Genomic DNA, 27380 nt, shown 5'->3' on the forward strand with positions numbered 1-27380 from the left:
ATTTGAAAGATTGTTATCAAAAATGACTGTAATCCATTTGATTTATCTTTGGCTGTTTCAGGTAGATTATATGGCGAGTTAATGTCTTTTAATAGAATAAATTCAGATTGAGTCTTGCAATTTGCTTTATTTCTGTGTATTTTGGGCAGTGTTACATCTAATTTATATCTTTTTATCATATGAAGTATAATTTAACATTTTAATGTATATTTTTATTTATTTAGTATTATTATATCTTCAGTTTTAAATAATTTAACAAACTAAAAGATTATTGTAGGCAAAATGTTATGATTTTTAATGCTATTTTACGTCTGTTTCTTTGCAAATATGTTAGGTTTATGTCACAAGGTTAAGAAAATAGTTATTCTTTTAAAATACACATACACAAAATAATAATCAAGTGTAACAAAGTCTAGGTTAGAATAGAAGTTAAACATTTTCTTTTATCTACCATATCTTCTTTTGTTGCAATACACCTGGAGAGTGAACTAGTGTGTAAGAGTAATTCATCATTCATATTTTTCTATATTTTATTTGTATTCTAACAGACGAGCCTGTGAGATGAGTGGGCTATACACAGCAATACAGTCAAAAGTCTTTAATCCGGACTCGTCGGGACTTTGGCGATTCTGGATTATAGATCATCAGTTTAAATCTCGTAAGATGGCATGTAGAAATTATAAAATTAAAAATATGAAACCGTAATTTCTGAAATAAAGAGCAATTATGATCTAAAGGGTATCAAAATTTACAAAAAAAAAAAAAAAAAAAAAAAAAAAAAAAGAAAAAAGATTAGTATTTATTTTTTTACTTTATTAAACATTTCTTTTAACGCGTGCATCCTTAAAGCATACATTACACATAGTCGAAATTAAAAAATTGCAACCAGAAAACTATTTGATTTGTATTCGTGATATTTATAATGACGAGGAATTTGATTTAAATCATATCAAAGACGGAGTAGATCAAGATGAAATACTACATTTAGTAAGGAATTATAACCCGAATAAAATAAAAACATCTGCCCTGAAGATAAGGATAATGCTGACATATCAACTTCCAGTTCATTGCGCATTGCAATGCCCCCCCCCCCTCAGAGAGCGGGAAATTGATAAACGGATTTCGGAATGGTTAGAGAAACAAAGGATATGTACCTTTGTCCATTTTTTCCAGCAATTCCACTTTCTGTTTGATGGACATCGAAACATGCTTTCGCTTTGTAGATCCTTTGGCAGCTCCAGAATCGGAAACTCTTTTTGACATAATCGAAAGTTCAAGCTTACTTTTTATAAAATTGCTGTAACAGTCTGCAAATATAATAAGCCGGATCCAATTAGAAGATTAAGGAACAACGCTGTCTGCAACAATACATTAACTGAAATAGATAATTAGATAATTTTAGCCTAGTTTATATCGCCCATTATACATTAAATGCGCATGCATAAACGTATTATGCACATGCGTAAAGGTATTATGTGTTTACGCATGCGCAGAAAGTTTGTAGCTTTGAGGACTGGATTATAGGTCATTCCGGATTATGGACGTCCGTATTAAAGACTTTTGACTGTATTTATTAAGTTCTGTGTACTTTAAAACTGAAAATAAAATTAAGTACAGTCAAAAGTCGTGAATCCGGAATGATGTATAATCCGGACCTCAAAGCTACAAACTTTCTGCACATGCGTCAATGCATTATGCATTGACGCATGCGCATATGCCTTTACGCATGCGCATAATACCTTTACGCATGCGCATAATACGTTTACGCAGTCGTGTTTAATGTATAACGGACGGTATAAGCTAAGCTAAAATTATCTAATTATCTATTTCAGTTAATGTTGCAGATTGCGTTGTTCCTTAATCTTCGAATTGGATCTGGCTTATTATTTTTTTCAGACTGTTAGAGCAATTTTATAAAAGTAAGCTTGAACTTTCAATTATGTCAAATAGAATTTCCAGTGCTGGAGCTGCCAAAGGATCTACAAAGGAAAAGCATGTCGCAATGTCCATCAAAGAAAAAGTAGAATTGCTGCAAAAAATGGATAAAGGCTCCTTTGTTTCTCTAACCATTCCGAAATCTGTTTATCAATTTAATGCTGCTCTCTCTCTGTGTGTGTGTGTGTGTGTGGGGGGGTAATGTCGTGGCGTGCTATGAACTAGAAGTTGATCTCTCAGCACTATCCTTATCTTCAGGGCAGATGTTTTTATTTTATTTTGCTTATAATTCCTTACTAAATGTAGTATTTAATCTCGATGTACTCCGTCTTTGATATGATTTAAATCAAATTCTTCGTCATTATAAATACCAGAAATACGAATCAAATAGTTTTCTGGTTGCAATTTTCTAACTTTGACTGTGCGTAATGTATGCTTTGCGCATTCGCACGTTGAAAGAAATGTTTAATAAAGTAAACAAATAAATATTAAGCTTTTTTTTTTATGTAAATATTGATACCCTTTAGATCATAATTGATCTTTATTTCATAAATTACGGTTTCATATTTTTAATTTTATAATTTCTGCATGCCATCTTACCAGATTTAAACTGATGATCTATTATCCAGAAAAATCGATAATCTGGAATTGCTGAAGTCCCGACGAGTCCGGATTAAAGACTTTTGACTGTATTAATTTAATGCACTATATACAAAATTTCTAGCTTCTACCGAAGCAAAATTTATGAGTGCCATGTACACTGGAAAGGAAAGTGCATAAAAATATTTCAGTATAAATGAAATCGGTTCATTCTTTCCAAGCAACGCCCAATTGATAAATAACTTTTTATTCCCAAACCAGGAAACAAACACTTTGGACACTTGAGTCATGAAGTCACTTGAGTCATAATATGCATCATGATTAAAATTTAATGTAATATAGTAACTTTTTATCAATATGAATAAAAGATTTAACTTGACAATAACATACCATGTCAGTTATCTTAATCTGAAACAGAAAAGTTGCCAACAGCAGCTATTTATTTAAAATGATGACATTAACAAAACATTTTCAACATATAATAATGTCACATGAAATCACATGCTTTCTTCAACGTCAGAACATGCCCTTATATAATAATAATATATTTAAGGTTTGCCAGTGCTATTTTTATTTCAGATTCTGTAAAACTTACAAATTTTTTATTCACAAACTTTGCAATTTGAAAGCGAGCAGTAGCAAAACCTTTTGAAATAAAGTGCAGTTTGCAAGTCTGTTGCCATTCGGTAAAATGAGGATGAAAATTAGTATTTTCAGAGTTTTTATTCAATATCCTGGCTGATTTAAGTCATATGAAGATAACAATGGTCAAAATGACTTCCCTTGAGTTTTTGGAATCCTAGTGTATCTTTCTTGAAACCTAACTCCATGTCATTTGGGTAGAGATAATGCCACAAACAAAAGAGCATACAGGCAGATGCGTGCACACACACACACATATATAATTTATTTACTAAAGTAATATTGATTATATTATTCCCTTATATAAAGTTAGCAGAATGTATCTGAATAAAGTAACCCAGAAGCATTGATATTTAATCCTGAAAATAATATTTTTAAAGGAATTTGAATTTAAATCATGAAAAATAAAAATGGAAACTTTTAAAATGAAAATTAATAAACCAAGTAATTATCGTCTGGTTGACTTTTCATGGGGAACAAGAGGTTGACTTCAATCTTTGATATATATATGTGTGTATATATATATAGTGTTTATATGCGTATCCCCCCTTCTTTTTACAAATTGCACTATGTTAAAATCGAGAGTCACAAATTTTAATTTCTGAGTGTGTCACAAAACAATTTCTAAATTGTGTCACAAATTTTAATTTCTGACTAGCGGGCAAGCTTGCCAGCTGAGCGGGCTGAAGCCCGCTATTTCTGAAGGGTGCGATTGCAGTAAGAGCATAACAAATGAAAAGTATTTATAGATAAACTCCCTGTATCTATCACAATATTATTCATTTAAGAGAAACTAATATTCTAATAAGAATATACAATAATATTAAAATTGCAATATCTAATAAAATATTTCATTTCTCCTTCCCTGTATCTTGAATCTTGCCTGTTGTTGTTGTTGTCCACTGCTACTTCCTAGGCCTCTATCAGTTAATGCAGCTGGAACTGTTGTGTGTGTGTGTGTGTGTGTGTTGTCTGCTACAGTATACAGGTCATCCATCATTTTTCATCAGGAATTGTACAGTGAAAAGGAAACAGTGGATCATTCAGTTCATAACTGGATAAAACTGTTTTACTTGAGCTGTTAAACGAATGCAAGTTACTCAAGATGGAACTCAACTGCATCACAGAACATTGCATTAATATTTAAAATTAAAATAGCATTTGGTTATAAGAATTGAAGAAATAAGTTGCTAATTTTCTAATGTGCAATATGACCTAACTATTCAGAAGACCGCACTGGTTATTGACAAAAAAGAAAAAAACTTGTATGTATGAAAGGAGCCAGGAATTTACTTACCATAGCAACAAGAATGCTAACTTACCATAACAACAGGATCTCATGGATGACAAATAGTGTGTTTACAGATTTTCTTTTTAAATGGGACAGCAAACTGGAAAAAAAATAAAAAATAAATATTAGATAACTGTGCAGTACACACTCCTCAGATCCTGTCTTGAAAAACATTAGTGTCTTCCTACAAATATAACATTCAGCCTATATTTAGGGTATTATAAAAGTTTCAAATGTTGTTACAGAAAGATGTTCAGTAAATGACGAACAGAATTGAATTTTGTGAAAATGCAAGCGTTTTGAAGGACATAAGTACTTCAAAGTCAATAGCTCTGCTAGAGACTATGCATGTTAGTCATTGCAGAGGGTTCATCTCTTGAAATCACTTAAAACTGGTTTAAAAATTGTAGCTTTTATGTGGAAGAAGCTGCAAATGTAGAAGGAGAGAATGTGTAGAAGAAATGTGTTTTATGTGGAAGAAATTGCAATCTGTAGCTAATGTTTCAGGCATCAAGTGAGGAGTTATGAGAATTCATATTTAAAATATGTTATGTCAGTTAGCAACAATATTCAGATCAGGTGCAAGGTGCATAAAAATTGACTATAAAAGTGTTAAAATGAACTGTAGAAACTGACAGCAAAAGGGATACAAAGTACCGGAGCAAGAGCCCTTGACCCGAGGAACAAATAGTTCTCCATTCAAAGTTTGCATTGACTCCAGAGACTGACTAAGAGAGTGCCTCTCCCCCTGGTCGATACAGCGAGACTTAAATCCCCAAAGAAAAATTCATCAAAGGAGACCCGACGGGTGACCATCACAAAGAGATAGGCCGGGTCTCAAACTTCAACTACCCAAACAAAGTTTATTTTTCTTGCCAGTGGGGTCACCACTCCCTCTCACAGTACTAGAAATTTGAAAGTCACAAAGTCTGACTTCGCTGTCCCTCTGTACTGACCGAGAGTAAGCCATCCCCCCCAGTCAACCTTCGATATCAGACCACGTAACGTTCCCACAACCAAGGTCACGGACAAGACGGTACCAGTACGGTCTCTGCCAAGCCTGAATCTACCACCGAATATACGATGGTTCTAATCTATGTGAAGACTGATTATTTGCTCTGCAGGCCGAAGCTGTCTAGACACAAGTCTAGCCAGTGGTCTGGAAGAATCCCGGTTCTCCTTCCATAAAATGGTCAGTTGCGGATATCCCGCCCAGTCGGACCACAAAATTGGTTGACCAACAAACTGTGTCGACCGTTAGGCTATGCCACCTGAAGTCGACATAGTTTCCAGCGAGCATCACGAGATACACAGTATTTTTTCACATTGCGAGAAACATACAGATATTTATGCTGATTTTTCGTTATTTAATTTCTTTAAATATAATGCAGAGCTCTAACATTTGGTGGCAACAATTTGAAAAGTGATACATCGTTTATAGTGATTCAATGCAAAATGCCAAAATGAAATTAATAGCCCTTTGGGCTAAAAATAAATATTGCATAGAATTTATAATAATAAGAGGAGATGCTTCTAGATAGTAGACAAAAAAATTTTAAATAAATATTATATGGAATTCATAATAATCTGTGTTCTCTCTTCATAATAATGGTAATTTTTTGTTTTAATAGTAGTCATAGAATAGAAAATGCACTAAAAATGTAACTGAGTTTGACGGATAAATGGTAAATGGAATATTTAAGCAAAATTAATTTTGTGTTGTTTTAATGAATTTTTACATTAAGATTTTATATATGTGTCTGTTTTTAAAACATTAAACATTTTTTAAAATTAAGACACAATAACACGCCAAATAAATACTAATTCAGAAGTCAAACAAAAAAAAAAAAAAAAAAAAATCAGCACTGCAAAACCTCAAATTTTGCGGTTTTGCAGCTGAGGATGGTGGTTCGGTAAAACCATCGAAACTAGTCCTGTGAAAATTTTGTAAATATAACGCTGATTTTTGTTGTTTGACTTCTGAATTAGTATTTTTTAAAATGTTGAGTATAAACATAAGAAAAGAACTCAAAAACATAAGAAAAGAATCTATCAAAGTAATTTTGTAAAATTTAGAATATTTTTACATAGAAATGGAAATGAGAATGAAGAGAAGTAAATAGAGAAAATTTCAACAATTTCTGTGACTTTAATGATAGTAAAATGGAACATCAGAAGAGATTGATAATGTTAAAATGGAACAAACATCAAAAGAGGTTGCTGATGTTAAAATATAGCATCAAAAGAGATAATACTACATAAAAAGTTAAAAAATATTGCTGGTCAGACTTATAATGGGACAGTGTGTAATTCTTAAGTAGATTATTAGGTAACAGTTGTAGCTAGAGATGTGGGTGCAAAGAGGATATACTTCATCATAAAAAAATGAAATACCCAATTGCTCAAAAATATTTTCTAGTATTAAATGTTCTTATTTCTACTTCTTACTTTATCTTCTTTCTATTAGAAAAATAATCAGGAATTTAGTAATGCACAATTAACACTAAGATAATTATGAAAATAAAGTTTAGTTTTGATTATTAAAAAAAGTCCCCTAAACATATATGCTAGTTTAGAAAATATTCTTTTCAAACTACATCATTTTTAGGTTTAATCTACATGATTTTTAAGTAATAAATACAGTCTTCCTTTTTTAGGTAATCAAATATAAAAAAAAATATTATATACATGTGTGTTTTTTAATCTAATGTAAAATACATTAATAAAAATGATATTTTTTTGTTGTTTAAAATTCTTATATTCAGCAGCGTTATATTCAAAAGTCAAAATTCAAAATGGTATTCAATATTACCGTCTTTGATCACTATTTAACCAGTAATCAAAATTCAGAATTTTTTAACCATTTGTAATCAGTAGTTACGAATTCAGTTATGTTAGTAATTAATCATGAAAATTTTATATTTACACTTATCCCCCCAAGCGTAACATATGGAAGCATGCAGCATTGTAAACATGGTAAATATTTATTAAGTGAAATTTTTATTATACAAGGCTTAAAAAAAAAAGTGCATTTAGAAGATCCTTCAGCCAGTGTGTTGAAACTGTTTCTAATATATTTCATTCCTTAATTTTCCCTATAAATATATTCTATTCCTTATTTTTCCTTCAAATGTTTCCTAATATTTGTAACTGAAAATGTATGTCAAAGATCACTGTTTATGGAAAGAAAGTCATATCTTTTAACATTTTATGTAACTGATTTTAAGTGGATGAAGTAAATATAACAAATAATTTGAAATGTATATCCAGTAGAGAACTGATGAAGATTCATTTAATGTAAGCATTTAATGTTTTTAAGCTTTTTTTTAAATCAAACCTGAGTGAGTGTCTAGCAAGAGTTGTTAATTTTGAGATTTTAAATTACATGTGATTTTTATTGATATGTTATATCTTTTTGTTGTATAGTTAAATTCATGGTTGTAAGCTTAATATATCAACATTGTTCAACTTTAAGGTTATTGCAAGATGATATCATGTAGTTTTTTTTAAATTTTAGACATTCCGATGGGCCCGTGATGACAGATGATGAAAGTTCTATGGTTGATATTGCTACATCTAATACATTATATACACATGTTGTTAAAGAAGTGAAAACAAATGTTAATCATAGCTTGGGAAGTTGCTTTGGTTTGCCCTATCAGGTTGGTATATTTTTCTTAATCAAATGTCAAAATGATCATGAATAATTTATCTTTGCTTATAAAAAGTTTATGATCAACACTTCTGCAATCTGGAATTAACTTATGTTCTTTTACCACAAAATTTATATAACTTGTTATAGTTTTTCAGTATAAATACTGTAATGATGTGTGTAAACTTAGGGTTCTTGGCGTAATCATAAAAACTGCATAATTTTCTTTGCTTGCAGTAGCTTTTGTGTGTGAAGTTTTTGATGCTTTTTAGTTTTGTTTTGCAACTATTTAAATAGACACTGATTTGCAAGATTAAGATGAAGTATATATATCTGAAGTTTGAGTTAAAACAGAAATGATTTTTTAATTGATTATCATATTTGTGGAAAAAGGTGTAGGGTCTATTTATGGCATCGGTATATTAAAAAGTGAAAATATTTGTAGCCCAAGTTGGAAAGCAAAATTTTGTTAGGACAGCAAAATTCCTACGGGTGCCGTTAGCATTTCATTTGGCAAAATTCCGAAAAGGTTTTAGCCTTAGCTATGTGTGTGGTTTTTGGCCATTTTCAGTTAATTTTTTTATTTACATTTATTAACATTGTTTTTTATCTGTTTAACTTGACAAAAATGTTGATAAGGGAATAAAATAAAAGCATGACTAACAATTAATCCTATATGAGGATCAAAATGTTATTTAAAACTGTAACTGTAAAAAAATGTAGTAATTCATTTTCTCAAAATTTTTCGAACTTGGATTGCAGTCTCAGGAATTTCCAAGTATGCTTCAATACAAACAATGCAGTTTTCATGGCTGGTATTGCTTAGAAGTATGTAAACAGTGCAGTGTAAAAAAAAAAAAAAAAAAAAAAAAAAAAAAAAAAACTGAAAATTATGGTCACAATCCATAATACAAAATTCTTTTAAAGAAGATGATGGTACCATGATGACTAACCATTGCGAGTTATTTATTGAAATAAGTGAAAATCAATCTCTGAACAATCCCTTAACTATGCTTTTGAGAAACGAACACACAGGGGGGGGGAAAGAGAGGGTTTTATTGGTTTATGTGATTACTGTAAGTCCTCAAGGGGAGGGATACTTTCATGGAGGACTTCAACTAGCTCGTATACGCGTTACGCATGGGGAAAACCATGAAAATGCCTACGCAACCAGCATGTTTACAAGATTTAAACCTTCGACTGAACTACCAATGTTTACCGATCGTCTGCTGGTGGGCCTAAGATAAAATGGATTGAAATTGATAACAAAATAATGAATAACAATTTAATCATAATTTCATAATTCCAAGCGTGCTGATTTGCAGACAGCACCCGTGAGGGGTGGGGAGGGAAAACCCATAGGAATTTCAACTAAGATCACTTGGTATGAGACCTGTGAAGTGTTAAGTACATTTGTGGATCTTCCCAAAGAAACTCAAAAAAAAAAAAAAAAAAAAAAAAAAAAAAAAAATGAATATTCATATTCTTTGGAATGAATGTTATTTGAAAAAATCTGATGTCTACACCACATGACTTCCTTGTATGGAATATTAAATTATATGCATTTTTTCTTGCATTTCATTTAAACTTATTGGATTGAATTAAATCTACTTCGTCAATAGCGCATAAACCACAATAGAAAAAGTACACTCTTTAAAATTCACTATATTTGTTTACCATAGCGACATTCTGGTTCTAGGTTCACTTAGTAGTGTTATATTTCGTTAATATTATAACTCAGAATGCACAAAATTTATATCAAATGAAGAATTATCTCATTACTGCCAGATGTTCTATTCAAATACTATAATAAATCTAGAACGACATATAAAAGAAATTAAGCAAGCAAAAAAAAAAAAAAAAAAAAAAAAAAAAAAAAAAAAATTTTTTTCACAGACGATACAGTATTTCTCATTCAATTAAATCAGTTCTAGCTTTGCAACAGGGAAAAAATACATAAAAACTCAAAATATCTAGATTACAAATTTTCGAGTAAATCGTAAACACTTATTTCCTCAAAAAATTCCAGAAAGGATTAAGCATGATTTAATTTGCAATAATAAATGAAGGCATTATCTTTGTTGTTGCGAAGATACTCTATAGATTGGCAACAAATCTACTATTTCAAATGTAAACAAGTATGTTCGCATGTTATTTAAAAATTGGGCTTAATCGCACTTAAACAGCTTTTAAATTGTTGATAATTCTACAAATATTCCTTGCGGATTTCCTAAAGGCATAAAACCTTAACAGGAGGATAAGAACAACATAATTCAATCGTTTTTAAAACAAAAAATGTACAATTTACAAACATATAAGAGTAAAGAAACTGAGATCACTGAGCCAGGTAACAGAGTGGATATATATCTAAATATAGTTACATACGTTTGGTGCGGCCGATTGCAACCAAAATATTAAGTGCACATCTACATGTTATACCAGTCCTATATACAAAATTTCAACATTCTGAGGCTACTCACTTTTGAGTTATGCAAGATACATATGGTGCGGCTGATTGCAACCAAAATATGAAGTGCACATCTACTTGTTATAGCAGTCCTATATAGAAAATTTCAACATTCTGAGGCTACTCATTTTTTTAGTTATGCAGGATACATACGTAGAGACACCACGAAAAATTATTTTTCGAATTCATTTTAAAACAGTTTTATAATTTTTTTGGAGGAAAAGAGTCTTTTATTCTGTTCTTACGTACAGATGCCAGGCAGAAACATTGTTAAATTGCATTCAATAGCGGTCAAAATGGATATTTTCGTTGAAATATGCTGCCTGAAACTTTTCGCGATTACAATACCTCATTTTTTCTTCGTACAACAAGTAAAAAAGGATGCAAGTGGACATCCAAACTTTATTTGAAAAGTTTCATGTACTGGTAATATTGATGACTTCATGATGTAGCAAAAACTGATTAAATATAATTAAACAATGTGTAAATTTATTTACTAATAAGTTTTACCGAGGCAAAATTGCTGTATGAAATTTTTTTCATTTCTCAAAAGATTCGTTGATAGGGAAGGGGGAAGCAACATTGTGTAGTAATCCAACATATTGGACAATTTGTATTTTTAGAGTTCCAAAAGTACCAGATTATCACATTTTTGCTGTAATTATACGAGACCCAAGATATTTGGTTGTATTGCAGACCTAAAAGAAACTTCTATTTTATGAATATTTTGAAATAAGTAAAATTTATAAGATTTATTTTTAGAAAATCATTTGCATATTTGTTTAAATGTAGTTTAGAAAATGTGGATTTAGCCAAGCATAATCTACAATTTAATTTCAGGAAGAGATAGGAATTTCGTGTTCCTTGTTACCTTTACATTTTAGTATATGAGTTTATTTCATACATAACCTTACAGGACCATAACTATGGAGCTCCACCACCACCTACTCCACCTAGTTGTTCCCCTTGTGCTTCACCTGCTCATACTAATGGGATACCTGATGAAGATACTAATCTTTCTGTTGTGTCCATTTCTACAACGAATGAAGAAGCTCAAGGAGGGAGCAGCGTCACACGTTGCATATGGTAAACATCAAAGATTTTGATGTTACATTTTTATTCTTACACTAATGAAGTTTTCAGAATCATGTGTCTGTAGATGCTATATGGACTTTATTGCTAAAAAATCTTTATATAATGATTCTATTTTATTTATTAATTTTTATTTAATGCAGAATTTAAAATTTAGAGTGTTTGATTGGTGAGTTTTTCATTTGTTTCTAATCTTTACCAGACAATGCCTCTTTCCCCCAACTTTTACTGGAATTTTAAAATTGAAAAATCTGATTAGTTTGTGCAGGGTTCGTACGGTCCTTAAAAGTCCTTAAAAGACCTTAATTTTTCCAAAAATGATTTTTGGTCCTTAAAAAGTCCTTAATTTTGGCCAAAATGAATAAACGGTCCTTAATTTTGCTCATTTGACATTTCTTATCATTTCTAATGATTGCCATTCTAAGTGTGAATTACGATTTCTCATGAATATGGAATTAAAATTACACAGCTCTTAACCAATCTGTTGACGGATTTGCATTGCAAACGATAAAAAAAAAAAAAAAAACAATTAGCTACCCGAACGAAAGTATCGGTGTCTGATTGGCTATTCACCCAATCTTTCGAAACAGGTGTTATCCATAAATTTAGGCAGATTGTGACGAAAGCGTGAAGCCTAAAGTTCTTTAAGAGGCGAAAGTGATAATGAAGGTGCTCGAGAAAAAAAAAAAAAAAAAGGGGGGGGGGGATTCTGAAAATATTTGCCAAAATTAGAGCAATCCCAACCTGGAAGGCCACAACCCTTCCGACGCCAATAGGAACGAGATGCCTGGAAAGTACATTTTCAAAAAACTGTGGCTTCATCAAGCTGACTACAAAGACTGGATATTGATGGATGGCAATCCTTAAATGTGGTCTTTGTCTGAAACAAATTGAAATTTCTAGAATGGGAGAGTCAGCGCTGAAAATTCACATGAAAATTAAGTTTCGTTTTATCATTTCAATTTGTTTTTACACGGTTTTGCTTAGCTTAATTTCTGTGTTTGTTTCAATTAAGCCATAAATTAATTTTTTATCACCTTCTACGGAGTTTATTCTCTTTTGCACATACTATATGTATGGGATATCGGGATTATGAGTTTATTTCTGCAGAGGGTCTGTTATCGATTTCGCGGGAAATCTGTTGGCTCCATTTCGATTTTAGGTTGCCAAGGGCAAATTCGGTAACGCTAGCCGAGAAAAAGTGAAGTTCGGAAATATGTTTTGAAGCTTCAATAGAGAATTAAGTATTTGGTTTAAACCTATGTTGTTGATAGTAATGCATAATTTTTGCTAATGGCGATACAATTATTAGTTGAAAATAACTAACTAATTAAAATTTTTTTAATATTTTTAAAGCTGAAAACAACTAATTGAAACTAATTTTCCTGAATTAACTAGACGCAAAATTAATTTTCATGAATTTAGTAATTCATACTAATAAGTTATTGGGTAGAAGTTTAACTGAAAATATACATTCCATATTATATATATATATTTATACAGTACAAAGTCTGAGGTCTGGACTCGTCGGGACTTCGGCGATCCCAGATTTGAGATTTTTCCGGATATTAGATCATTTTAAATCTACTAAGATGGCACGTAGAAATTATAAAATTAAAAATATGAAATCGTGATTTATGAAATAATGAAGTATTTATGATTTAAAGGGTATCAAAATTTACAAAAGAAAAGAGCTTAATATTTATATGTTTACTTTATTAAACATTTCTTTCAATGTGAGTTGTTTGATTTGTTTTCTCTTCTAATACTTTAGACATAATTTCTTGTTCAGTTATTAAGTTCCATTGTTCAAGTCCTGTAATTGCTGTGTCGAGAATTCCGAATAACTTATCAATCAAAATTTTTTCTCGTTCAGTAACCTCTCTGTTACTTTCTTTACTATCGGTAGCTGTATTTTCTGGATTTAGAACCATACTACAGATTTCGCTCTCCGTTAATTGATTGATGATTGGACATTGTCATCGCAATGAAAAACTTCTGTTTCACTTCGCTAAATTCTGCCGCCTGGTGCGGCCATGCGAGATCTGGCGCTGGTTCTGGCTTTATGTGAATAACAAATCAGTTATTCTTAATTCAAATAGCACTAAATATAATCGTTTGTCCTATGAGTATCATTAACAAAATCTATTTTTAGCATAAGGAAAGAAATTTCTGCTAAATCTCCCCTTGTCAACATTTTAGCGCATTAAACTTAAATCTGTAATCGGATAATACTCTGTTATTTGGCGTCGCTGCATGATTCATCACTCAAGTTGTCATCCGTTGATAAACATGCGATGATGAAAGCAAAATACAATAAATAATGATTCGCGATTTCGGCATCAAGGATATAAAATATTAGTTGGTGTAAAATTAACAAATGTTTCGGTATGAAATTATGCCAAGCAGATACGCAGCTATGGAGTCAAGTTACTAATCACACAAATTTATGCTAAAATAATTATTTCTTCAGTAATGAGATATTTTATTTAGCTTCAAACTGAGATTAAGAATCGGGATTTCCGGCATGTTTTTTTATGATGAGGAAAAAAATCTAATGCGCGTGCGTAAAGCATACCCCTTCCCTTCAAAAAAGCCATGAAAAATTGGTTGGTGGTGATGTCCAAATCTCGGACTTTGTACTGTATATATATATATATATATATATATATACACACATCTTTCAAAATATAACTTACCAGTATGGATTCACTCTTTTAAAATAATTCTACTTTAATTAAACTTAGGAGATAATATAATCAATTAATCAATATTGTTTAGGAAATAAATTATGTATATATATAGTAAAAAATATATATTTTCACTATTCAAGTATTCATTGTGACAAGTATTCTTATCTTGTCACATGAACAGGCCTCTGTGGAAAGGGGCTTCTCTGTAAATAAAGCAATTGAAATTGAAAATTTAAGTGACTCATCATACATTTTTCAACGCACAATATTTGATTACATTAAATTTTCTGGAGGTGTTCTTAATATCGAAATTAATAAAGAAATGAAATCAGCAGCAGCTTCTGCAAGAAGTGGAGTTCGTTATATAGAAGTTCTGTATTTAGAAGAACAAAAATCTTTAACTAAATCTGAAAATTCAAAGAGGAAAAGAAATATTATTGAGGAAGAAATTGATTATATGAAGCAGAAGAAAAAATTTCTTCAAAGGGACATTAAAGATATTAATGGAGAAGTAGATGCTTTAGCAGATGAAGCTGAGACCAGCAGGAACATTGATTTGTTTATCAAAGCAAATGAACTTAGAAGAATAATTAAAGAAAAGGAAATAGACATAAATAAATTAGATGTTAAAATAGCTGAAAAGATTTCGGATTTAAAAAAAGCACAAATGTTTTGTATCTTTTATTGTACAGTTTATTATTCTAGTATCTTTCAAAAAACCAAGGAAATAAATTGTATGTTTACAAATCAGTTATTTTAATCTGGAAAATATTCTTACATTGTGATTATAATAATAGTTGACTGTGTTTAAATAAATATCAAATAAGTTAAATAATAATCATGTAAATCTCTAAAAAATAGTGACTGTTATTAGTGTAAAATACACTTATACATGTTTTTCAAGAAATTATGTTCCTAATTTAATGTTATCTACTTCATAACTTGTAAGGAGTTAGTTTAATTTTCAAAATTGTTTTATGTTAACTATTAAATTGAATTTAATAATAGTGCATAATACACACTTCTGTTAGTTTCTTAAAGTGAAATTACAAGCATGAAGTTAGTTGTATGGATAATTGCTTTATTCTATTCATTTTTTTGTTTGCTGATAGGTCCTTAATTTTTTCTTTGATGGTCCTTAAAAGTCCTTAATTTTCATGTAAAGAAATGTGTACAAACCCTGTTGTAATACTAAATACTTGCTTTGCATCTATTTCAAAAGTATTAATGTTTTCAGATTAGTTACCAGTCTCTTTTAATGATTTTCTTTTGCAAGTAAGGAACATGTTATGCCCTTTTTTGATTTCCAAAAATTTTAACCTTTGGTCACTTTTTTTATGTTGATATACATGGCTGTCTCATGCTGAAGGATTTATATCAATTTATCAGCCTCAGTTATTACATGAAGTGTACTTAAATCATTCACATTCCTTAGTCTACAGAAGTATTTCTCTTGTGTCATTAACCATGCTGAAAACTGTGTGTCTGTTTTTCCCGACTAATGGTTAGTCTTTCAAAACTGCTTGAATGCTCATGTTTGAGCACTTGACTATTTCTTTGAAGAATTTGTCAACTACTTTGAAATTTTTGACATCATCTTTACTTACTTAAAGCATTAGTTGGATTTTCACCCAGTAAATTTATTAACCCCTTCGCGCCGACTGTCACGTATACGTGCCAGCAATGAACACACTTATCTACCGGCCGACACGCAGGCAGAGCATTGTTGCGTTTACTACCGACTGTCACATATTTGTGCCAGTACCTTGGAACGTTTTTCAAACTATAATTTCTGCCACAAGATGGCACTGTATGTCCATATGGTTTCAGACACATGTACATTAGACCTTCTACTCGAAATGAGAGAAGCATGACTCACATACATGTTTTTGATTATATAAACAAACGGGGAACTAAATGTTTCCGAATGGCGTGATTTATGACGTCTCTTTAAATCGCACTTTATTCGCACGTGGTAGTTGTTTATTGTAAGTAGAAGTTTTATATGTGCTAAAGCGTTGAGTATTTCAGTTTACAGTTCATTTTTTAGAAAATAATTAGATCTTGTTAGACGTGAATTCTTTCTGTTTTTACCGTTTCAATGTCGAAGCGTCGAAAATGTTTAACAGAGCATGAAATAGCAGAAATGATGCAAAATATTTCAGATATTGATTCTGAAATTCTGATATTCTGATATTGATTCTGAAAGATTAACTGAAAGACATTTTCCAAAACTTTGTTCAGAAGAGACTGATAAGAAAATGAGACGACGATGCTTCGTTTGTTCACATTCCCGGAAAAATCCTCCAAAACGGCTAATGAGTTATTACGAGTTCAAGGAATGTAACGTAGGACTGTGTGTAGATCCCTGTTTTAAAATTTTTCATACGAAAAGAGAATTTTAAGTAATATATTTAGTTTTCAGATGTATAATGTTAAAAGTCATAAAATGGTGAGTAATTAAAATAAAATGTGTAAAATATGCATTTAAACAAGAAATAAGGTAATTAAAGTATATATATAAAAATATTTATAAAGCATAAGCCGTTTAAATACTCCATAGAGCATTATTAAGCAATGCGTTGATACTTCGGAAATTTCATGGATTTAGGCTTAGTAGCAAAAAAGCCCCAGGCCCTGGAGAGACACTCGCGGAAGACACTGCCTTCCTCCGTGATAAGCGCGCGTTTTCGCTACCTGGCTCGAAGGGGTTAAACTCCAGCTGTGTAATCTTCTGGAACATTTTAATTTTAAATGCTCACTGGATATTGTTAAAATTTTTATGTTTTTAATTTTTCTAGCAATGTGTTTAAGGAAGGGTTAGAATCAGATAAAATCTAAATCTTGCTATTTCTAATTCACATTCTTCACTGGATTTCCTTTCATAATTATGTATGTAATCATTAATTTAGCAAATTCTAGATCAGATTTGTAATCATTATTATTAGTAATTTTATTCATCAGTTGAGTTCAACTCTGCATCCTGATGTAGATCTTTAACCAATAGCAACAAATGTTATTTTTTAAAAACTTTTTTTACTGCGAACATTTTGAAGCTTTACTATGAAATCATAATATGGAAGACATTATTCATTATACAGTGTTCATAACCATGATTTACAAAGAGTCACAGTTATTTAAAAATAATTTCTAAGTTACTTACCATTTCTCAGTTGAGCCACATCCAGTAGTTTTGATTCGTCCTGCCTTAACAAGCATTCACAGACAAAGCAATCTCTTGAGCACAGTAATGACACCTGGAACAGTATTTTTATCTTACTCTCATCACAATTACTGAACGTGAGCTATGTAAATTATGTTCAAACTTTGCCATAATTTCTAAAAATTCACCTCACTAAGCCATTGGCTTCTCCTGCTGAAAGCTGATCTTTAACTAAATCTGTCATTCACATAAAAGTTACTATTTACTTTTAAGTTAACACTTATGAGGACCAGGCGTAACACTCTCATTAGAAATAATTTTCACTTTCTCATTATCAAACTCAAATTTCATCATTTGTCAATGTCGTCCTCTTTTAGTCATATAGTCTGAAATATTTCATCTTTTCAGGTGAATTTAAAGCTCAATTTTTAGCAAACAAAGGTAATTGTGCCCATACTTTTGGATATAACTTAAAGTGCAGTATCAATTTCAATAAAGAGTGTCAGCTGTTATAAAATCAGGTTATTTGCAAGAATTTTTTTAAACCCATAAATAAATAAATAAAAAAAATAACTGTTAATAGGCAATAATAAATAAATAAGCAAAACTATTTATACATTTTTTTTTATGAATTTCAGTAAACAAGATTGCAAAAGAAAAACAAAAATTCTGTTTTTACATGTGTCATTTTGATTTAAGAGAAGCAGTTTAAGACAAATTCTGAGAATTTTTTCCTGCCCAAATTCTCTCTCTCTATATATAAGTTGTTTACAGCAGATTAGAACATAGATGCACGAATAGATTGCATAGCATCTAGTGGAGGAAAATGAAGCACCTTTGCATGGCGAATAGTAAATCATTTGACTAAATGCTATAATTTTTTCTCTTGGAAGTGGGAAGAGTGGTTTTTTTTGGAAAAAGGGTTGGCCACAGTATGTAAAAAACAGAGATTCCATCATTCCTAGTACAATTAAACTTCCTGTCGTATTTTCAATGGCACACATAGTTGATGGAGAAGGATTCAATGATCAGTTATTTAAATTTATTGATTAATTGTTAGTTAACAAAGCCCTGAGCGAAGATGAAATATTAAAGGTTGCCCTTGAGATTCCTAATGACACAGAACTTGTAATAATGAAGAAAACAAAAGAGTTCTGAATGGAGATTTAAGAAAAGAATGTTTGGAACTGAATAGAAAATTATATAATCATTTTATCTAACATGACCTTTAATGAGGAATACAGTGAGAAGTTTCAGTGTGTCTAGAAGCTGTTGACAACCTCTTACAGATAATTATGTAACAGCCTATCTAAAATATGAAGCATAGCTCAATTTATTGTAAAATCTGTGAAACATGAGCACCAGAGGAGACTTTTACTGATTTTGTTCAAGAGACCACAGGGGAAAAAAAAATCATCAATAGAGGAAAAAAGATGATTTCCACTCATGTCAGGTGATAGCAGTGATATTCTAGTTATTTGCAGGATTTATGACCAGAAAGTGTAAAAAATCTTAAGATAAGAAGAGGGAGAAGGAATTTTTTCATTTCAAATGCAAATTTACTTTTTGTTACATATGATCACATGTGTATTTTGTTGAAATAAGTTAAAACTAATATTTTTGGGTGGTGTTTTAAAAATAATTTTTCCTGATTTCTTAGATCTGGAACTAATCTTTTCTCCCGCAGATAAATGTCTTCTTTTTACATGAATGTATTTTGCTTGTCTTCTTCAGTAACTGAACTGCATGCATTCTTCTGTCATGTAAAAACAGAATGAGATGCATTGCACTTATACACAGAGCCATGATTTACAGTTCAAGCCTAAAATGAAAGTAATGCTAATGCAAAGGAACAGCATAGTACAAAGGAAGGGATTTTCTTCTTCATTGGCTTGACAGCCCAGAGTGGTCCCTGCTTTTCTCCAGAAGTCTTTACTTCTGGCAACTGTTTTTCAATTTTTGGCTTTAAGAACATTAAGTCATTTTCAGCATAATTGATCAATCTTACCAGAGCTCAACTCCAAGGTCTGGTTTCCATGGTTTGGTTTTCCAGAAAGATTTTCAGACAATGCTGATCTTCATGCATTCTGGCCAGATGACCAGCCCATTTAAGTCTCTGTAGCTTGTAGGATTTTACTACATCAAGTTGTATATACTATATGTCACAGTTAGGTCTTCTCCATGATCTATTCACATGGACTTCAAATATGCAAAGCAAAATCCTTCTGCCAAAAATATCCAAAGCTACCTCATCAAGTCAGCACCCAAACTTCCGACCCATAAGTCAGGATAGATTGTATAAGATTGTTGTAAAGAAGTAATTTAGTTCTTAGCTTAAGAAATTTGGATTTAAAATAACTCTTCAAGCCATGAAAACATCTATTTGCAGCAGAGGTTCTCTGAAGTATTTCAGAAGTCATCTAATTTTTCAGTTCATCACTCTATTTCTGACCTCAAGTTGTTCTGTAAGATCATCTTGCATACGAAATTGTATCATATTTCTGTTGAGAGTCAAAGCCACCAATAGAAAAAGTTTTTTTGGAATATTTAGTTCATGCATGTCCTCAATGTGTTATTCCCTGTTAATGCAAACATAAGCAGTTCTAAAATCGATAAAAAGATTGTTTTCAATTCCAAATTCTCTGCATTTTTTAGATTGAAGATTTATATAGTTGATCTTCCCTTCCTAAAACTGCATTGATAATTTTTGGTCGCATTATCAACTTAAGTTAAAAGTCTATTGAAAAGAATAGTTGAAAATATTTTATAAGATGTGAGCAGAAGACTAATTTCTCTTTAATTACTGTAAGTGAGCACATCTTCCTGTTTGTGTATCAAACAGACAGTACTAAGTTTCCATTCCCTTGGGATTGTCTCTTCATTCCAGATGAGTTGAATTAAGCCTGGGATTATTAGAATGCTTCTAGGTCTTGCAGCATCTAATAGTTCTGAAGAAATATTGTCTGGCTCAGGAGATTTATTTATTATTTTTTAAATTTTTCTTTAAAAAACGATTCACCTCTTCCAGAGAGGGAGGATCAATACACTCTATGTATTCCCCCCCCCTAGATTTATTCTCTGTATACAGGTCAGAACTCAGCAGCTCTTCCAACTGCTTTCTTCATCTCTGTAGGATGTCATTCATATTATTTAAGATACAACTGTCTTCCCTCTATGAAGTGGTTTTCTAGGTTTAAAACTTCTCCATCATCTACTGATTTCATGACAGAAAGCTCTGCTTTCCCTATTCTAAGATGTTTAACATCTCTTAAAAGATTCTCATGAAAGTTCCTCTTTTTAGCATGGTGGATCTTTTGTAAAAATTTTTTAGCACATTTATATTTATCAACAGTTAATCTAATATACTTTCTCTGAAGCATATTCTTATCTGCCTTATTTTTAAGCTTAGTGACAGCTCAACATTCTTGATCAAACTGGTCATCACTCATTCCCTTTTTTGCTCTTTCTAAGACTTTTGTTTCCAGTTTCAATAGTAGTCATTTTTAACTCATTCCATTTCTCATTTTTGTATGCTCCTGTTCCTCCAATGAGATTTTTTAATTGGGTTTACAATTCATTCTGGTATATCTGCTTTCTGCCTCTATCTTTTAACAGTTAAATTTCTCTTAATTTGACCCTCTGATTTTTATGGGCGTTGAAGTTTCTTGCTCTGATTTTCATCAAGTAATGGTCTGCATCAAAATTCGCTCTGCAATATGACCTGACATTCAGTGTGTCTGACGCATGTATGGTGTCGATTAAGATGTGATCAATCTGATTGAAAATATCACAATCTGGAGATCTCCAATTCATTTTGTGATTATTGTTGCATTTGTACAGATTTGTGGATTTGGAGTGATTAACGACAACACTTGGTGAAGAATGAAAACACAATTTATTAGCCAGTATTACTCAGAACAGTTCCAAAAACAGTCATGAAAAAACTACAACAAACACACTGAAGCAATCAGCAACACAGCCTTCAGGCTATAACGGTGAAGACAACTTCACAGCGAAGCACTAGAATTCAGCTCTGGACTTGGTTCGGTCATTCTCAAAACTCAGCGTACTATCAAGATTCTGCACGCTACAACTTGCAATGCACTTGACGATGCTCTTGATAGCCTGAAAAATGCATATGCTCGATGCACGAACTCGTGGTACACTTCTATTGGCTCCACATGCAGGCAGGGTTTACATAGCTTTTGGCTTTCCTTCGAGAATATTATGGGAAAAACCGGTAAGAATTTGTTCCAGAATGTTGTCCATCCGTCTATGGCATGTCGCCAAATGGGCGATTTTATGCCAAATATGGGAACCATGCCTTACCTTGTCATTTTGGCAACCCTAAACACACTTTGCAGGAAAGCTATCTTAGTGTGGCTGGGCATTTCGTAGCAATATTTTTGGGTGGAAAACAAGCGCTGGCCACCACCAAATCATGTTTCATAGCAAAAATATATCAGTCTCTGCCCATTATCATATGAGTTGTTATGTAGGCTATGCCCTCCAATGGTAGGTCTGAACCTATTTTTCTTCCTTATCTTAGCATTTGCATTTCCCAATACAATCTTAATATCATGTTTTGGGCTGGTTGAATACAGTGCATGTCCATTTTCATAAAAAAGTATTCTCCTCCTTCTCATCCTTATCTTCAGTTGGTGCAGTTAATTAAACTATAATTGAAGAATCTAGCTCTCAATCTAATCCTGCATGACCTGGGAGACTTGGCCTCAAAATTGATAATAATATGCCTAATACATGAACAATGAAACGCGTGCCAAACATGTTTCACAGCTACAAAATATAGCATAATTTCTGCCATCCTGAACTCCATCTCATGTCCTGAAGGGCCATCAAGTTAGTTTTATAATCATCCATTAATACCGTTAAAACATCATTTACTAATATTATTATATTATGCATTTCAAAGGGCTTATCAATTTCAGTAATTTTTTTTTTAACTACACTAAACAGTTTATTTGTGCATACATTTTACATCATAGCCATAAATCGGAAGTTTCTAAATAATATGCTGAAAAAAGTGTGTGTGGGGGAAATATGTTGAATAAATAGTATAGTATCTAATTATTATTAAGAAAAAAATCTGTATTGCATAATAAATTTTATGTTTTGTTAGTAACATATTCCCATTTTATGTTAAGCATTTTAAAATGTGTTTTCTTGAAATTCAAGTTTAAAATTATAGTAAAATTCTAATATTAGAAGGTAATATTTTTCTATTTTCCAAACTACTAAAAACCTAAAAAGTTTTAAATTGGTTAAATAATCTCTCATGTTTTATTAATTTGAATACAATATTTATTTATTTTTATTTTAAGTGGCTTTGAACATGATGATGAATATATGATATGCTGTGATCGATGTCTGTAAGTAATGATGTTTCTTTCTCTGCTATTTATTTTTTTCTGTATCTCCTAAGTTAGATAATGAAGCAATTTGTAGGTTTTATTAATGAGATATTGTTTATGTGTTAAATTTTTCATATTAAAATACATAAACAATCAAACCAGATGATAGTTCAAGTGCTATCATCAACTGTTCTCTTCCCATATATATATATTAAATTTATGTAAAAATTAAATTTATGTGCTTCGGAGGTGATATATAAAAAATCTTTTCTAATAATAAATTTTGTATGTATATTGATTTATATTTTAATGCTTTATTAAAAACAGCAGTTTTTAAATGTTATTCTGGCTGGAAAAACTAATATATTTGTCAGAAACCATCAATATTTATTCTAAAGAAAAATTTATAAGAGCCAAAGGAAAACAAAATCAGCATGAATAAATTGGAGGCCAAGCTTAGGAAAAATGTCAAGTGAAAATGTGAAGTGTTAAGTTCTGTAAATTAAATAGAACATTATTTGAAAGGAAATTAAATTTTCAGTACTTATTATTATGGCCCACATTTTTTAAATGTCAGGATGGTACCAGGATAATTTCCAAGTTCATATCACATGCGCAATGTAGTTGTCATGTTTCTGTGATTGTTTTTAAAATAATATCAGAAGCATTTTCTTGTCTTAAAGACATTTGTCAAATAAGCTCTGCAAGTTAGGATGTGATGATGACAAACTGTTTCTTGTTGATTTTTATTCCCTGCTTAGTGAAGCACCACAGTCTTTCAACATTTTGTGTATAAGTAGCTGCTGTTGGGTCAACAAAATGAAATTTATGATTCACTGTGAAATGTCTCTAACTTGCTTTTTGCAGTTCCTCTGTTTGATATGCTTGCCAACAGTCCAAATAAATTGCCAATCCTCTTTTGATCAAGCATGGTTGCTTCTCTCTTTAGAAGTTGAGCGAGAAATAATTCACCAGTTTCTCTGCAAAATCTGCTAAATATCCAGTTTTGTGCATTATCCTTCATTTGGTAATAATAATGAAATATTGTCAAAGTAAAAATTAATGTATAATGCCTGTGTGAATCTTACCATTAATTATAACCAAAGAATTTTGCATATTATTTTAGTAATCATTTGTAAGAAATTATCTAGTGATCATGGTATTTGTGAAGGTCTATTCTTTAATTAGCTTAATTTCAATGTGTTTATTGCAAATAATGTAATTCAGAAGAATGTTTAAACAAACCTTTTTATTTAATTTTTAATGTAACAGCGCACGATTTGTGCTTAGACCAATTTTTGCTGTTTGAGAGATTTCAAGGTAACATAAAATAAAACTTAAAGTTTGAAGTAGTTAATGCTGGAAATTCTCAGCTGTGAAAGCCTAACTGGCCTTGCTTCAATTCTAACTAAATGCATGAGTAGTTTGGCTAACAAAGCTAATGCTGGAAACGTAGTTGTCAGAGTTAGGTGAGGAAATATGCAATGGTTGGTGTTGCTGCCAAAGCACTCTCTCTTTCTCTCTAATTTTCAAGAGCACTTTTCTTACATGCACTGTCTGTTTTACATCCTAGCAAGAGCTAATGGAAATTAAAAGTGAAGTGTACATCAAATCACCAGCTAAAGAGTTAATTAAATTCAAATCTTTACAACTTTACAACTTGGGGAAGAGAGGGAGGGTGTAATATGTGAGGTAAATGTGAAGCATTTTTAGTAGGATTTCTGTTAACAGAGCATCTAACAACCAAGATGTGTTATCCATCTGGCTATGCATATAAAAAATCTGCTAATAAATGGCACTGCAACATAGAAAGCAAAGATATATATATAATGATGAATTACTGTATGTTGAGTGTGATTGGAAGGCATTGCTGGAGAAATTAGATATTTGATTGTGAACAGTTTATAAGTCACTGATGCCCTTCTGTCAATTTTCTCGATTACTGAATTTCACATCCATGGATTTCTATTTGTTGAATAATTAGAAGTTCAGGTTGTACATTAGAAGCCAGTCAAACTTAATTTCAATATATGAATGATGTGATCCCACTGTTAACTGATGAATGTGATTTCCTGTGATAAGGAGCATATTAAATACTTGATTGTATGAAGCATGAAAAATGAGTAATGATACAATTGCAATGGCATTTAAATGAGCTTCAATTCCTTAGCTGTCTTTTGAAGGATGCCATACAAATGATGTCAGTGCTGTTCCATCATTTGGATGGCAGTGCCGTGCCATTTAATAGTAAAATATTGAAATAAAATGTTGGCATCTAACAAAAAGGGAGGATTCATGATACAAATTTTGGTGCTTGATAGCAAGCATCCTTGTTTGACAGCTGAATCATTTTTTTATCAGTTTTTGAAAAAGTCTAATGACTTCTGTTTCCCCCAGTGAATATTTTCTGACATTTTTGTGTTTAGTAGATCTGTGTATTTTTTTCAGGATGGGGGAGAAATAAAGTGTAATGACATTTATTTAATAAATAGTATTTTCATAATTATTGTAATACTTATCATCGATTTGATTCTATGTGTTTTTAAGCAGTTGAAATATAATCACCATTGGTTGCAAAGTGTTTAATGCCATTTGCATAAGTAAATTTGAAATTACAGAAATTTAAATTGACGATTATTATTATAACTTGAGATTATAAGGATCATACTTTGAATCATCAAAAGCTGATATGCAGAATACCTGCGTATGGTATTTATTATACTTTTTATATCATCTGTATCATGCCCTAATTTTTTATTGACTATATAATTCAGTCTTATTATTGTATACAGTATTTGATTCATTTTACTTTTTACATCATTAGTCCAGAATCTGAAATTTTTATAAACTAAATAACTCTCATTATCTTGAGATATTTCTCTCCCTTTAATTTTTTTGGGAGATGGGGTATGAAGTGGATTAGAGATATATTTGTGTATTCATAGTGTCAAGGATTGTGTTAAAATCAAAGATTAAGATAATATTTAATGCACATAAAGAGATTTTATTTACTGAATGCAAAAAGCAAAAGTTTTTCAAAGAAGTGAAATTGTTTAAAATATTTTTTAAATTGATGTTTGTAAAATGCAAGAAAGTTTGTCATTTTCATGCCCATCTAGTGTCAAGGTGAAATCTTAAGGTGAATGCACTAATTCAAAACACATGGGACATGATATAAGTAAACATATTGCAAAAATACCATCTTCTCAAAAATCTAAAATTGATCATTAGAAAGGTAAATTTTTTTATGCTACAAATTTCACATTTTTTCGCATAGCAATTTCTTACAGAAAATTGGTGAAGATGCTGCGTATTCAATGCAAGGTATGCCCGTAAAATAATTGGACAAATTAAAAGACCAAATGATAAAGTAAAAAAAAGTCAAAGAATAAGTGTATGTTTCGTAAGAGTGATATCTCAACTCTTGTTAAAACCAGTTTGAAAGGTTAGTTTGTTGTTTGCATATCAAAGCTCCGGAGTCATTTTCATTTACTGTGAAAAAAAATTTGGTTCAAGGTGTAATAATGTTAAAAATTGCTACTGAAATGTTAAGAGTTGATTCAAACAGTATATGGTGATGTATCTTTATCAAGAACATAAATGAATGAGTGGTACAACTGCTTTAAATATAGGCAGATAAACATTGAAAATGAACCAAAGATCATTTATTCAAAATTTAAAGAATGATAAAAATGTGAAGAAAATTCACTCTTAAGTAAAAGCTGAAAGACGTGTAACTGCTCAGCAACTTTCAGACATGCTTAGGATAAGCAAAAAAGCTGCAGGTTAATTGCAATTGAAATCTGAAAATGAGGCAAGTTTGTGCTTGATTTATGCTTTGGATGAAGAGAGAAGAACTTGCTGTGAAGATGTGCTGACCACTGTGAGACGGGACAACAATTTGTTAAAGTATATCATAGCAGAAGATGAGACCTGATGTCTGCAATATACGCCCCAGAAACGAAAAGACAAGATTTTGTTTCTGTAAGTCCTTTTTTGATTAAGAAATGGGATAAGGCAGAAAGATAGGTAGTTAGGAAGGATTCTGGGCATTGATTTCTTTTACATGACAATGCTAAGCCCCATACAGCATTGTCTGTGCAACAGTATCTTGCTAAACATTCAATTGTGGTAATAAATAATCCACTGTATTCTGCCAACTTAATCCCAGCTGATATTTTCCTTTTTCTGAAGCTTAAGATATCCATGAAAGGACTGAGATTTGAAAACTTAGATATTAAATCAAATGTTATGCATGTTTTGCAAATAGTTAGTTCCGATGCCTGTAAATAGTATTTTCAGTGACTTGAATAAACATTGGGAAGATTGTATAGACATCTCTGGCAGTTATTTTGAAGAACATAAATTTATTTTTAGTTATCTTTGTTTTATTTATTAGAAATTGCTGCGTTCCTTTATGGGTGCACCTTGCATAACCATTTGTTTGAAAGTGATATAAGGGATAAATTGTTA

At 31.2% G+C, this 27380-nt stretch overlaps 1 protein-coding gene across 5 annotated transcripts in view; it reads left to right on the plus strand.

Moving 5' to 3' along the window:
* LOC118202825 (histone reader KMT2E-like) overlaps positions 1-27380 on the plus strand; it is a 185567-nt gene that overhangs the window by 24974 nt on the left and 133213 nt on the right. For all 5 annotated transcript variants that reach the window (XM_085824546.1, XM_085824532.1, XM_085824538.1 and 2 more), the window contains 3 exons: positions 7986-8130; positions 11504-11673; positions 22878-22925. In XM_085824546.1, coding sequence (XP_085680672.1) covers positions 7986-8130; positions 11504-11673; positions 22878-22925 — 363 coding nt within the window. The remainder of the gene's footprint in view (positions 1-7985; positions 8131-11503; positions 11674-22877; positions 22926-27380) is intronic.

Source organism: Stegodyphus dumicola, chromosome 1, assembly GCF_044657685.1.
Source record: "Stegodyphus dumicola isolate Sdum_Otavi_A_Nest chromosome 1, ASM4465768v1".
NCBI lineage: Eukaryota > Metazoa > Arthropoda > Arachnida > Araneae > Eresidae > Stegodyphus > Stegodyphus dumicola.